Source organism: Nesoenas mayeri, assembly GCF_963082525.1.
Source record: "Nesoenas mayeri genome assembly, chromosome: 13".
Lineage (NCBI taxonomy): Eukaryota > Metazoa > Chordata > Aves > Columbiformes > Columbidae > Nesoenas > Nesoenas mayeri.
This window is the reverse complement of record NC_137550.1, coordinates 2,045,826-2,061,815: the sequence shown is the minus strand read 5'-3', so window position 1 is coordinate 2,061,815 and position 15,990 is coordinate 2,045,826. Positions and strand designations below refer to the sequence as shown.

General features: G+C 37.3%; 1 protein-coding gene across 1 annotated transcript in view; it reads right to left on the bottom strand.

Annotated features, from left to right (window-relative positions):
• Positions 1-34: 34 nt before the first annotated feature.
• LRCH2 (leucine rich repeats and calponin homology domain containing 2) overlaps positions 35-15,990 on the bottom strand; it is a gene marked incomplete at its 5' end in the record, with an annotated part of 41,900 nt that continues 25,944 nt past the window's right edge. The window contains 10 exons of the mRNA XM_080352895.1: positions 35-663; positions 1,793-1,870; positions 2,160-2,297; positions 3,345-3,457; positions 5,139-5,196; positions 6,010-6,060; positions 6,493-6,537; positions 8,508-8,624; positions 9,053-9,101; positions 10,658-10,726. Coding sequence (XP_080209021.1) covers positions 544-663; positions 1,793-1,870; positions 2,160-2,297; positions 3,345-3,457; positions 5,139-5,196; positions 6,010-6,060; positions 6,493-6,537; positions 8,508-8,624; positions 9,053-9,101; positions 10,658-10,726 — 838 coding nt within the window. The 3' untranslated portion in view covers positions 35-543. The remainder of the gene's footprint in view (positions 664-1,792; positions 1,871-2,159; positions 2,298-3,344; positions 3,458-5,138; positions 5,197-6,009; positions 6,061-6,492; positions 6,538-8,507; positions 8,625-9,052; positions 9,102-10,657; positions 10,727-15,990) is intronic.

The window sequence follows — 15,990 nt, the reverse complement described above, 5'->3', positions numbered from 1 at the left end:
TGTTAGAAGTGTAAGTTACAATCAGGAGTGCAAAAAATAAAGAATGCAAATATTAAGCTTTCTGAGAGGGTAAAAGTGGATTACAAGTGATCAGTCGCTCGCATTTTACCATCATACCATAGTCATATTTTTGTCTTACCTTTAAATCAAATGATTGACTTGAAAGATTAAAGTGAGGGGGGCATGCCTTGTACTTGTAAAATAATTCAAACAACATTTACAATGTAGGAAAATTAATCCACCATTTAACTGTAACACTGAGATGTTAAATGGCAGCTTTTAAATTAACTGGAAAGAGAATCTGATGCTACCACCATCTATTTGTGCACCCAATTAAAAAAGAAAAAAGGAATAATTATGTTCTTTAAGTGTCAGCTGACTCCAAGGTTTTCACATACAACTCCAAAGTAAGGCTCTCTACAGCACTTGGACAGATACTAGTTTTTCATGGCTTGGATGTTCCCATGGAGGAAGCTGAACTGCCTCAGAGCAATGCAAATCAGCAGATCGAATCCTAAGTTGTCCAGCCTCCAAGATGTCACGTCACATGGAGGAAAGCTGAGATACTTTCAACGTCGGCAATTCAAGCAGTGCTTGAACCGTGAGGCCAACCTTCACCAGGCCCCGTTCTTCCAGAATGTGATGAGGCAAGCAAAGTCTCTCCTGCAAAACAAGGAGGTACATGTATTAAGCTTCATTCATTTTTCTTCAAAGTGGGTAACAAACACACTCTCTCTGAAGTCACACACACATCACTAAAAGGAACTTGGGTAGAAAATGCCTTTGACCTTAAGTTTCACGTGCGGTTCTCTACAGGAACAGAATGGTCACAAACTAACTATATCTAAGATCTGCATAAAGTGTTAAACTATGATGACACCAGAAGATACATAAAAGACTGCTGATTTTATAAAGCCAAAGACTTTGTTTCTTTTCATAAGCAGAACAAGATAAACATGCTGCCAGACACTGTTGGCTCAGTGGCTTACTCCCCCTTCTCTTGTTTTGCAGGATTATTGCCAATTTTTCCCATGGGAAAACTTGGAAGTGCTGATAGACTGGGTCCTCAGTAACAAGCCATTCCCCAAGAAAGTCACCTTTCAGTTTCACAATTCAGCACAAGCCGGACAATCTTCCCAACCACTAGCTGGCGTTACATCTAATTCAGGTTTCGCATCTCTGACTTCTGACAGAAATCAGAAGCTGTGGCAGAGCAGTAACCCAGGCTTCTAAATCCACTAGCTAGTTTTCTTCTTCCACTAAAAAGACTTGAGGGAGTTTTTTGTCTCTTGTAATATACAGGAAATTCTTTAGTTTTCTTCCCCTCATACAGGGAAATAAGAGGATGAACTTGGGTAGAAGCACAAATAATGGGCTACAACTACAGTCATGCTAAAAAAGAGACAGCTAATCAATTACACTACATAGTTCTGTAATTGCAGGATTTTTTCCTAGGTAGACACTAAAATTCATGCCAAAGTGGGTTGCTAAACTCAAGACTTTCAAATATTACAACATCATCCTCTCTCATGCATTCTTTTGTCTAGATAATTTATTTTACAAGGAAATCAGTATTATGCTTACTGTAAATAACTGACTACAAACCCATAAAATAGCTTCCTCAAGTTCAGGCCACACACTAGAAATAGGACTTCTTTTCGTATCTTCATCTTCCCTGGTCAGTGTTATAATCACTATTGTTTCTTGAATTAAGCCCCCAAAACCCCAACTTCAGTATTTGCTGACATTTTCTATGGTTATTAATAATTAGTTAATAAAGCAATTAGTATACCTGTGGAACGCCCAATTTTTTACAAGCATCAAGGAAGTTTTCAACATTTCTTCGGCACTTTGCCATACTGAGTTTAGGCTGTAAAGACAGAATGTTAGATCTTCACCATACATTCGTGAAGGATTGTATATTTCTGATGCAAACTCAGCAACACTTGCTAGAACACAAAACAAGTTCTATGAAGACTCAGTATATGAAAACACCTCTTAAACTAAATTGCTGAGCCTTGTTTGATGCTTCCTGCAGAAAACTTGAAGTGAAGAATGTAGTCAATTAATATGGTAAACATGATTCATAACGTTTTAGTATTAAACTCCAAATGTTTGTTTTCATGTAAGATGCAACAGAAATGAGATAAATGACTTACCACTGCTGGTGATGGTACATGAATGCTGGCAACAGAACGTGGCCTTATGTGATTGGCTAAATGGCAAAGAACTACTCCATCCATCAATGCTGCTCCAATGTCATCTGGCAAAATGACTTTTAACCTGGATTCAAGATTCTATTAAAAAGTCCATAAGTAAGTTACTTTCAATATTACCTAATTTTTAATTTTAAATCCAGTGTATTTTAAAGCATTCAGTTTTAAAAGGGACAGTTTGATACTAAAGTGAAGTCAGTGGAGTCAGCTCACACTTTACTGAATACAAATATCCTTTTCTCACATTGAGAAAGACATTCAGCCAACAACTACCATGATACTTATCTCCCAAAGCCATGTAATGAACTCACTAATCATTAACAGGAAAGCACAGAATTTAAGGACAAATGTTAGGCTGAATACCTCATTAACTGTTACTCTGCAGATTTTGCAGGTTGAAATCATACACAATTTAACAAGGAGAAGGAGGGGAAAAAAGAGGGGAACACAACCACTATGGGCATGGCTATTTCACTTGTGCAAATGGCTGAGGAAAGAGTACCCAAGAAGTACCCACATTTGGGTTGCACAACAGAAAAGGGAAGCGGGGAATGTTTTTTCCCACCTCGCAACAAACCCTCACTGCTCAGGAAGTGAACCAGACAAGACAGAAACAGCCTTCACAGAAGTCACACCCCACATTAGCACTGCCCTGGAGAGCAGAGCTACTGTGACTTACAGTTAACTTCAACTGTTATAAATCTTGACAACAGAACTATACAGAAAACAAGTTACTGGAAGTCTGAAAGTTAGATCCCACACTCAAAAAGCATTTGGCTATCCAGGAGACTATGACCATCTTTCTTCAAATCTCAAGTCAAGGAGCAGCAAACACAGCAAACAGCGGACTTATTGTCTCCCTAGAAAACCTGAAACCTAAAAACATCATTTTTCATTTCACTTATCTTCCAGCTTAAAAAAAACAAACTTTAGTTCCTGGTTGGTATTTTGATTATAACAAAACCAGTGCCAGTGTAGCCTGTTACATTAAATTCCTTGGGAGGAAAGATCACTACAGGATGTCCTCCTACAACTGTGATGATTTGCAGGCCTTTATTATAAAGGTTTAAATTGTGGTAGACAGCAAACTAAATGCACTGCCCTCATACAGTAAATAATGGTACATACATTGCGAAGTTGTCTTATTTGTTCCCTTTCTTCCCTTAAGTGCTCCATTTTCCTCCTCATTGTAAATCCAGGATCCACTGCACCATAGTCCTGGCGAGATGCACGGCTGAAAGCTATAAAACATTAGTGAAGTGAGTTTTCAGAATTCAGATTAAAAATCTGCAATGACTAAAAATCTACCACCAAGGATTAAAAAACAAAAGGGAAAAAATCTGCACAGCTTTTCAGAACAAATACATGTAAGTATCTGGATGTAAAACATGCTGTCTATGGAATTTATCTTTTGGATAAAATACACAGATCATACTACTTATGTGCAAATGGGTAACTAGACAACATGGAGACAGAATTTACTTCAATATTCAAATATCTGTTTGAGATATACACTCCATATGCACTTTTCCAAGCACATCTTGCAATCTAGCTTTAAAAGTATTATTAGTGTATGAAGTCTTCCCAGAGGCTAAAAAATGGAACAGAACTCCCTGATATAAATTACAATGAAAGACTCAGCATATGTGCGTGTGCATGTATATACATGTTAGGTGTGCATATGCAGAAACAGTTATTGCTTATTAAAGAACTAATTAAAAAATATGAAACACCTGATTTTATACATTATGACAGTATGTAGTTTGTATACCAAAAAATCCACTTGCATGTTACCAACAGTATCCATGGAAGCATCTTTTGGCTTGTAACTAGGAAACAAAATGCCATTCACTTTCTGAGAACTGAGTGAAAGGGGTGCTGCTATTTCACAGACGTGAGCTGGCTCCTAGGAAGCCGACTGCTGAGAGAAGATGAGCTGCGAAATCCTAACGAGCCTGCTGCCTCCTATCAAATCTGCACCTTCCTGCAGCCAGAAGTGTAGATAACTCAGACGCCTCTAAACGGTCACAGCCAGGCACATCCTGGTCCACACAACTAACCTGGCACAGAAGGGTCACACAACTGCTTACAAATCTCAGGCAACTCAAAAGCCCTCAAGAAGCCACCTGCAATGACCTGAGCCAGACACACTCTGCTACTGTGGGCTCACAAGCTACTAATAATATTGACAGTCAAGCTTTGCTACTATAAACACTAAATGAAATTTAACTGGAAAGTTGAGATATTTCTTTCTCAATGAATTTGCATGAAGACTGTTCCCTTAAAACCAGAGAAGAGTAGTATTAACTGGAAAAGGGCATTTCCAAACTGCTTTACACTGTTGACATCCAGTATTCACATAAGACACCTAAAACCAAAACACTGTAACTGCAAAAAAAAATAACTGTATTATTTCTACCTAGATTTCAGAGGACAAAGTCTGTTTTAGACAATAGAACTTCCTCATGATGGTATAGCAGAGTCTTGGCCAGGGTGCAATGAAGCATTAAGCCATAAAACTCCTGGCAAAGCTCTGCTCAAAGCATCCTTTCACAGGACAAATTATAAAAATGATCTTCTCTGGAAGCCCTCCTGCCTCAGCCATCAGGAATCAAGAACAGTTGTATACTGTTTCTCTGTTCTTTGACAGTGACTAAATATGCTCAAAATAAATCAGTGGGGGGAAAAATAATTTTAAAAAAAATCACTATGCAACTTGGGGAACTTTCAATTATTCATTTGGCAAAGCAGCTGTCTCTCTTTCCCAGTACTATGCTTGTGATAAGTACACTGAGTGGATTGCTGTACAGTGGCATCTCTTCATATTCATTCCAATTCATACATCTGCTATCCTTACCATCTATTCCAGACTGGGAAATAAACATCTGTTCTATCATGCTATGTTAGAGAACAGCAGCTTACCTGACCTTGGTTTGAGACCAAACGGACCATGAGTGTTATTATCTGTTCTTTCATAATCCTGTTAAAAGAGAGAAAGTCAATTTCCTTCCATTCATTAAAAGAAATAACTTTTGTTCCCATCAAGATAGATTTTTAAATTATTCTTGCCTAAGAAAGTCCTTCTGCTGAACTGTAACAGACTTTCTTGAAGAGGACAGTATAAAATAAATTGAATGAAAGTAACCTCACTAAATGCAGATAAAATCATCTCACTGAGGAAGCAGCACCAGATTAAATAAATCTACTCTAAGCCAGTTCAGACTACTGCAAACCATTCTGTGAAGGGAGTTCTAAGCCAGCTCCCAACGCTTAGCATCAAAGTGTTTCTTAAGAAATGTTTGCTTCCAGTTATAAAGATCAGGTTTTTCTCATTTTGCCATCTAAAAAGAGAGATGCACTCAGTAATTTGGTATGTACACAAGATATCCTTATTTTACCTCTCTTCACTACATTTGGGAGATGTTCTCATTCTGCTCCCTCAAGTTCCTTATTGACATGAGGTGGAAATGTTAAAGAACCTCTGGTGTGCTTTATTGAGAGGTTATGGCATGGTGAGTGAGACTACATGGCCGTTCCTTAAAAAGGAAAACAAGCAGTGACTGAAGCTGCCAGGCTACCAGGGAAATCTAGGGGAGATCAAGTAGTTGGAAAGGTAAAATAAGTTGTAATATGTCTCTAGTTTCTATCTATTTTTGAATTTTCATTATGATGAAAAATTTCTAATTGCAGTTTCAAAGGAAACTAACAGCTTTATCTGCATGGAAAACCTGGTGACCAGCAATGTACACAAAGAAATGTCTGTTGAATGAAAAACAAAACCACAAACTTGTACCTCAGACGACACAGGAGACTGTGGGGAGACATTAGTATTATCACTGTCTTGCTAAAAAGAAATCAAAGAGATGAAATTATAAAAATGAAAATTATGATTTAACAAGAAACATGAAATTATGAAATACACAATACATGAGACATACAACATTTGTCAAGTATGCAACAAACTGGCAGCAACTAAATTTAAAAATATGTAAGTCTAGGAAACACTGTTTACTGTTTATGTTGAATATTACTTTTACATTACCTCTGCTTTATAGGTGAGTTAACCTTCATATTACCCAAGCAAGTAAATATCCTACTTTTCCTCAGCACACAATCTCAATAACTTTTTTCAAATAAAGAAGTATAGCACGTGTTTCTCCTATGGTTTTGGAACATAAAGTCTGTGTGTATGTACTCCAGCCTTCTGTTCTGTGGCTTATAGGTGTTCATAAAAGACCCATGACAAAAATGCTTTTACACAATTACTATTTCTCACCTCATCATTTTCATTTCCACTTGAACTCTTTCTGGAAGACTTGTACTGCAAAACACACATAATTATTACTTTTAAAAGGAAGTATGGTTTTCATTTAAACTAAATGGTTTGATATCACTCAGATGTTACTTATTACTGGTGACGCTGATGAGGAAAAAAAACATGTTACAGAATCAAAGGAGCAAAAACAGAAAAGGAACATCTAGTTCCTAGGCTAGTCAAGATCTTCATTATGTTGATGAGCGAATAAGAGCATTTTAAAACAAAATGCATTTAAAACATGAACTCTAGACTGCACACATAAGTTGATCCAAGTGAAAAGATCTTAACAACTGCTACCCTGAAGCATTATTTGTCAAAAAAAAAAACGTAACCTGTGAAAGTTACTTCTACAATATGTTTTGTTATGTAACAAAGATTGCTTACACTTTGAGAGACTGATATGACATTGTAAAAAAGTTAAATTAACAATCAAAACAAAACAATATTTCCTTTACAACTTCAAAGCCTGATCACACCCTTTTATCTGTTTAGGAACAGCACTTTTTCCATGGGTCTGTCTGATGCACTGTGTGCTGCCTTCATCATTGTCCCACTTCCTGATTATCCTGGAAGTGTAGGAAATCAAGGAGGAATTGATGGAAGAGACTTAGAGTGGTTATTTAAGAAAATAAATGTATTTCACTTTCTGCAGAGCAAGTGTACAAAAAAAATAGAAAAAACATGCAGTTAGAATTAAAAAAAAAAATCCATCACTACAAAACTCTAAGTGCATTGTGCACAAATATGGCCAACCTGCCCATCTTTATGATATAACATGTAACACAGGCTAACTTGAGAGCCTAACTTGGGTACTGGAAGGATGGCTTTCCTCCAAACATCTGGCTTTTAGGGATAGATAGGAGTTTTAGCTGAAGAATATCTTAAAAAGGAAGAAAAACCTGACTCAGAACTATGCTCTTTAATATTAATAAACATACAAACATAACTCTGTTATAGAAAGTTGTGCAAAGATGCTTGTCTTCTTCAAAGTTATAACTGAGCACAGTTGGATTGTAAAATGCAACAGCTTTAGAGAGCTGAATTTCCAACATCTTCTGAACAACACTGACACCAGTGACCTGCCTCTCCCTTGAAAACCAAAGTGAAGCACAAACACCGCCTCTTTTAGCTGTCCTACTGCCATTCTTCTCTGTAACTGAAAAAAGCATCAGTTGTTGGTTTGTGGGATACTCTTCTTATTTGGATTTTTTTAATGTTTCATCGTTTTGTGGATTTTCTTTCAACTACGCACGGAGTACACATAGTTCTGGGGTCACAGACATATATCCACACCTGCATATTTATCTTCTTGGATTTAGTTCCTGTATGTTTTCAGTACAAATGAATATACTACTTTGATGGCTGATAAAGCCTAATTTTCTGTGCCCCGCAGACCTTCGCTGCATTCCATCTGCTTTGCAATGAGCAGACACTGACATCTAGTGACCAATGGTACACACTACAGCAGCAAAGTAATCCAGAGAAAACTTCTCCTCTAAAGTGCAAACTTACACAGTGAGAACCAAAACGCATACATCATTTTTATAACCATACTGCACAAAAAAGGTTACATATCTTTTCCTTGCACTAAAAAAAAAAACCCAAAATTTAAAAAATCCCTCAAAATGGATGGGGAAGGACCAATGACTGAAGGTTATTTTCTGGCTTTACCAGAAGACAACTGCAAATCACTTCCTTCTATTTAAAGGATAAAACAAAGTCTTTATTGCTGTTGTTTCTGAGGATTTTTTTGTTTGGTTGGTTTTTTTTTGGTCCTCATTTTCCTGCACTCTCACATTACCCTAAATATATACATACATATTATTTAACTCAAAAGAGCCAAATAAAAAAATGACCGGCTACACACAAAATTAGAAGCATGACCACCTTTAAGGTTTTCTTACTTTTACTTAGTTATATAGTTTCTCCCACTCTCATTGAAAGTGTCACCCACCCACAGTTCCCCCCATTACCTTGAAATACTCTTTTCTAATTTGTTTACTTCTCCTCCTTTCTTCATTCTGCCAAATCACTGGCTGTGTTTCTGGCCAATGCTGCTCATCCATTGGATCCTTCTGGTTTTCCAGTGGCTGGAGGGTTCAGAAATATTTTTTATGTAAAAGGTAACTATACCTTATATTTATTACCACAAGTTATTATGAACTACAATTATGAATTCAGACAATCTGAAGGGACCATTTGATAAGGCTAAAACTACATTTCCAACTATTCATATTAGAATACGGGCCATTTAAAGTAATTGTAAATACCTGATGGATTAAAATATAAAATAATAAAAATTGTATCATATCATGCAAGCTTCCCAGCGAGGTATGTGGAATGAAAGGCCTATATAATTCAAACAATTTAGATTTTTTTTTAAAGAACATTATGTGAAATAACAACATTTATATGCAAAGAGATACCAAAACCAAGTATAACTTACGTAAAACCAAAAAGCAAAAATAAACAAAATCACTCCAATATGAAGTTACCACATTTACATTTGGATATTTACCTGCCAGCTGCACGGGGACACTGGCGAATTCACTTCATCTGTTGAGACACTAAAAACAAAGATGAGAGGCATTATGAAATTTACTACTACCTTGTGTTCTATAACACCAAGTTACTTTAAAATATCAAAAAAGTGAAGACTATTAAAAAGCAGATTCTCTGCAGCACTACAGTATTTTTTTGCCATTTAAGGATGTCACAATGTGGCTTAAAATTATGACCATTTGACGATAATCTTAAATGATGTTTCACTCTCCTTTACCATATGCTGACAATAGGTCTTTCATGCTACAGTGCTTTATTCAGATGAAGCTTTTCCTTAAGCATGTTGATCTTGAGAGATTACTAATGCACCTTCATTGTTTTGTTTCTCAAAGCAACCAACAAAACATTTTGCTCAAAGCTAATACGACAGCTATTTTTAAACTTTGGAAGAGTCACATGCTTCATGTACTGTTAGTTCTATACAGTGAAGTAGAAGCTTAGACTAATAGGGAAGGCAAAAACATTTTAAATGGGACAGTGAAACATCAAGATCTCAAAAAAATACCTTCTGGAATACAGACTGAGATTATTGAAAGTTCTCAGGAAAATAAAAATGTTTAGATTTGATGTCACTTCAAATATTTCTTTCCAAATATTTCTGGGAAATTCACTCCCATCACCTTACCAGCAGCCATTTCATTCACATTGACAGCTGGCTTAGAAGCTGTGCAGTGTACCAAAAGGCAAACAGCTGGGGATTGAATGTGAAAAGGACATAACACCATGACCAATATAATAAATCCTAAAGAGAAAGCAACTATGCACTTCTGCTACTCTGTATTCCTTTTTCTTCCTTTTTGTTTGCCTCAAATCAAGAATGCTACTTTTTAAAGCTGTTAGGCATAGAGAATTTGTCTGAATCATGTCCTATACCTTGATAAGCCATACAGTTGAGAACTGCAGGAACTGCTGCAATAAAAAAAATTGAATTTTGCCATTGATACATATGTATCTATGAATTATGACATGTTCTACAATTATATTCTTCAAGGAATCACAGAATGACAGAATGTTAGGGATTGGAAGGGCCCTCAAAAGATCATCCAGTCCAATCCCCCCACCAGAGCAGGAACACCCAGATGAGGTTACACAGGAAGGTGTCCAGACGGGTTTTTAATGTCTCCAGAGTAGGAGACTCCACAACCTCCCTGGGCAGCCTGTTCCAGTGTTCTGTTACCCTCAATGAGAAAGTTTCTTCTCTAATTCAATTGGAACCTTTTGTGCTCCAGTTTGAACCCTCTGCCCCTTGTCCTATCACTGGTTGTCACCGAGAAGAGCCTGGCTCCATCCTCGTGACACTCACCCTTTATATGTTTGTAAACATTACTAAGGTCACCCCTCAGTCTCCTCTTCTCCAAGCTAAAGAGCCCCAACTCCCTCAGCCTTTCCTCATAAGGAAGATGCTCCACTCCCTTCATCATCTTTGTTGCCCTGCACTGGACTCTCTCCAGCAGTTCCCTTAAATTAAAAACGTTATGACAGAAGGTGGCAGTAGTGAGACAAAATAAATATCCAAATTAAATCAATAAAATATGGAAAGCTGTGATTCATTTATCAATACCATTTTTCAGATTCCACTGGCTGCTTTGGTCTGCTCCTTGTGTTTACTGAAACTGAATGGTTAAGAAGCCTAGAAAGAAAAACAAATATACTTATTCAAGGGCTTTTAGTTAAACCTTTATCTTATGTTACTTTCACTGTGTAACATTTCCTGTAAATAAAAAGTTTTTAACATTAAGGTGACATTTTCTGTTAAATTAGACTATGTATTTGTATACACATATGAAATCCAAGCCCAATCCTGCTTCCATTTCAATCAACAACATTGTTTCCAGCTCTTGAAATATTTGAAGTTCTGAATTTTAAGTAAAACTTTATGATAATTCAAATCAAAATGAAGTCTCCTCTTACTTTTCTCCCTAAATACATACTATTTCAACTGATCTCACACCTGTGTACAGTTACACTGCTCTCAACACAAAAGGCCCCATAGTTCACTATAATTAAAAGACAGAAGAAGGGCAACCTAAAGCAGACAAGAAACAATACACAGATTGAGCACAAGTCGTCAGTCAGCAGAAGCAGGTAAGAAACACTTCAAGTGCAATGAAAACATGGGGAAAAGGGAGAGGTGGGAAATGGAGAAACATGGGCTAAGAACTAAATTAGAAGTCTAATGTAGAAATTAACCAATTGAAACTCCATTTTTCTAAATGGTAAACTGTCAAAAAAGCCTAAAGTCATGTAGAGCTTCAGAAATGTTTTTTCATCTAGAACAGACATCACATGTGCAGACACAGGAAGATGACATGAGCTACTCTGGATGTTTAAAGTTTTAAAAATAACAAAAACATCAGTGAAACTTAAATGTTTTCAAGTAAGTGTCTTGTTGAACAGTAACTATAATGATTAATTATGAATTATTGGAGGTTGTAATATTTACTTCAACACTGACTTCATGTGCAGAACTGTGATCAAAGTATATTTTTGCTGAATTATATATAGAACTAGAATGTTGTTAGAATCAAAGAATTAGAACACCAGCTATTCAATGGAAGAAAGTAAATTGGTAGGCACCTTGTCACATTTCATTATCATTACATAGGGCAGTACAATCATTAACTTTAAATGGCTGATATTTTCTTTTATCTCTGATTATTGTGACAACTTCGAGCTCAGTAATCTCATTCACAGTTTAAATCTCTCATTGGATGAAGCTCAATTTGATGGGATTATGAGAATTTAAACCTGTCAACCAACATAGTCTGCAGCATCTGCTCCCTCTGTTTTGTCTTCAGAAACTTTGAGGGTGCATTCCAGGATTAAATTATAATATAGCCTGAAAAACGTGTTACAAAAAATATTCAGAGCATAGATTAAACCATAATATAAACAGGTTATTTTAAAGTAATTAATTTTTAGAGATCATTACTATTTAAATTAACCTTACATCTTCAACTGAAAGAAGTGGCAAATTCAGAGTGAATTTGTAGCAAGATGTGACCATTACAATAGAAAAAGTTAAAAAAACATAGAAATTTGAGTCACCTAACAGAGTGATGCAACACTTGCACCAAAAGTGACACTATCAGTGTGAATTAACGATCGTATCTGACACAGGCCGTTTCTTTTTGATATGTAAGGCAAAACTATTCAAGTTGATTCACACACAAATGCACATTTCGGCTACTCTGTTCCTATAACACATGTATATAATTGATGTTTCAGTTTATTATAAACTAGGTTTATTATAAACAAAGTATATTTTTATACTTTGTAACAGAACACCAAACAATAATTTTTGATACTTCCTGTCTATAAACTGAAGACTATTGACAGGGAAGTAAAAGCAAGTTCAGTATCTGTCAGGGTAGCAGTTACTAGTGCACTCAGAGAAATGCGAATTTCCTGTGGAATAAGGAACTTGAAAGTTTTTAGTTAAAGAAGATGGTGAATAAAATTAATCTGAATTTACTAAACTGGAGATTAAGGAATTCATGGCAAAATAATTTGTTCAGCTGGAAAAGGAGGAAAAAAAATAAATCACACAACTGTAGTCATGTGAAGAACTTTCTTTGGGAAATACAATGCAAAACTGAGTATGCAAAGTGAAAGTACAAGTAGCTCAGATGCTCATATACAAAGTCATGCTTTTTTAAGCATGGTGTTAACGGTGCAAAGATTCCCGCAACCGTTTCCATTCATACTACAACTCATTAAATCCAAAACTTTTTTTATTAGACAGATCAATTATCAGGCCAATGACTTACTGATGATCGTATTTAATTGCTAAGTAAGAACTTGCATAAGACACTTGTGTTAGTACCGCAATTAATTACATACCTATGGCTTCTACTAACCTCACAAGTTACATTGTTACAGAGGCAGCATACAAGCCATTACTTTGAAAGGGTTCTAAAACTCATACAAACTTCAAAATGTTAATTACTTAATGGTACATACACAATTACATGTATTTATATATATTAAATTTAAGAAACACTGTGACTCATTTTTCTAGTTTTATGTCATGCAAGCATAACATCTACTCCAAACTGCTGACTAGATGGGTGAGAAAGGTCATGGCAAGACCGATTCTGATACTTGAAAATATTTTCTGAAGTTTGAAAATGTAAAGAGTGGAATCTCTTCTTAGTCGCTAGGACACAAATTAAGTGAATGTTTGTAATGTTATTTTAAGGTTAGCTGTCTTCAAGTTTAAACAAGCAAGCATTTCCTAGGGTCTATAAAGTATCCATAAAGACACTAGAAAACTTTTACAGTGAGATAAAAAGAAGATGGATTTTAAATTACTTCAGAAGCAGTCTACTACCTGCACATATGGCTCTGCTTTGTGATCCTAAGCTGTGCTCTAAGGGATTTAGACAGTTTATAAGAAGTCACCACCATCAGGTAAGAACACATACTTAACTTTGATGCAAACTGAAACAGCTCATTTGATACTAATGAAGATTATTTAATCTAAGGGATCCTTCTTTCTTTTGAAACAGACCAGGAGGATCCGGAGTAACTCACGGAGTTTCAGTTGATAAAATATCCAAGTCTGAAATCACTCGATCCATAATCTACATGTCTGAGCTTATCTACAAAGCCCATTCCAGATTTCTTGTTACCCATGAGGTTTGTGTATCTGCAAATGATTCCCTCATGGCTGTCAAAGGCAAAACATATTGTCACTGGTCATACTAACTTAAAAATAATCACTTCAAAACCAAGATCTCAAAAAACAAACAAGAGAAAGCATGCCAAAGGGACATGAAACTGTGCTTCTAGGTTTGGACTGATTTGAACATTCTTTAGAGAGTTGCCTAATTAAGCATTTTCCTTAAACTGTATTTCTTCTTAAATAACAACAAAAACATTGCAATCTATTTTTGATAACAACATATTTTAGGCTAACTTCGCCAATCCCTTTATTCTGTTTTTGTTCAAGAAATGGCCAAAACAGTTTGTTTTGTCCACATTTTAATCTTGAAAATCTGAAGCTCTACAAACACTTTATACCTTGATGCACGTCCTGCGGCCCTTGTCCTCTGGAAGAGTTTTTCACTGAATGAAGTTCTATAGCTTAATGGCCTTCGTCTGTGGTCATATTTCATGTACACCAAAGCCAAAGACGGAAGTAGGAAGCAGGACAGGTTGAAGGGAGAGGACAGTGAAGTCATTAGCATAGCAAGCAAAAAGAAAGAGACTGCATAATATTAAAGAAGCCACACTGAACAAACAGAAATATAATTAGTAAGAACATATTTTGCTATGCTCACTCTTCTGAGGATTCTGTTTACTCAGAATGAACCTATTTTGCACAAATAAACACAAATATCTTCACTAAACTTGGAAATATTATTTGCCTTGCTGTTTATGGCAAGAAATCATAAATGCACAAAATAATAGACTCAAAAGCAGGGATAAACTTTATATCATAGCTGACAGTGCCCCCACACGATTAAAGATACATAAGCAAGCTTGAAAATATAAAAGTTAGCAACTAAAAAGACTGCATGTATCTGAAGAATTAAAGAGCAAAGCAGAGCCGTTAGCAAGATCACTGCGTTAAGACAGAACAGATGATGAGTCCAGCAATGACCTCAGCCAGCTCCCTCAACACCCGTGGGTGCATCCCATCCGGACCCATGGATTTATGGATGTCCAGATTGCCTGACTGCTCCCTAACCCAGTCCCCATCAACCGAGGCAAACTCCTCCATTGTCCTGCCTTCCTCTGTGGCCTCAGCGGTACGGGGCTCCTCAGGCCAGCCTCCGGCAGAGTAGACAGAGACAAAGAAGGCATTCAGTACCTCTGCCTTCTCTGTATCTTCTGTCACCAGGGCATCCACCTCGTTCCTCAGTGGGCCTACATTGCTTCTGGTGTTAGTTTTATCTGCCACGTAATGGAAAAAGCTCTTCCTGTTGTCCTTGACCCCTCTTGCCAAGTTTAATTCTAAGGAGGCCTTAGCTTTCCTAGTTGCCTCCCTACACCCTCTGACAACAGCCTTATATGCTCCCCAAGTGGCCAGCCCCTCCTTCCATGATCTATAAACTCTCCTCTTCCACTTGAGCATACCCATCAGTTCCCTGTTTAACCACGCAGGTCTCCTGGCTCCCTTCCTTGACTTCCTACGTGTTGGGATGCTCTGATCTTGTGTGCGGCAGAAACAGTCCATGAACACTAACCAACTATCTTGGGCCGCTTTACCTTAAAGTGGCCTTGCCCATGGGATTTCCCCTAGCAACTGCCTGAAAAGGCCAAAGTTTGCCTTGCTGAAATCCAGGGTTGCAATTCTGCTCGCTATCCTGCTCCTGCCACATGAGATCCTGAACTCCACCATCTCATGGTCACTGCAACAAAGGCAGCCCTCAAACTTTACCGCCTAGACTGTGGCTGGCCAGCCGACTAGTCCTTCCAACAAACATCAGGGAAGTTAAAATCCCCCACCACAATCAGGGCCTGTGACTGTGAGGCTGCTCCCAGCTGTCTGTAGAGGCCTCATCAACTTCTTCACCCTGATCTGGTGGCCTATAATAGACACCCACAATAGTATCACCCTTGCCAGCCTGCCCCTTAACTTTCACCATAGACCCTCAACTCGCCCCTCAACCGTGCTGGGACAATACTCAATACATTGTAGTTGCTCTCTCACATGAAGAGCAACTCCACCACCTCACCTGGCTGGCCTGTCTTTCCTGAAAAGGACATAGCCATCCATGACCACATTCCAGTCATGTGTGCTGTCCCACCATGTCTCTGTAATTGCCACTAGGTCATAATCTCCTGCCCTAACACAGGTTTCTAACTCCTCCTGCTTATTCCCCATGCTGCACGCATTGATGCACAGGCATTTCAGAGCAAGCTGAGCACACCAATTTCACCTCA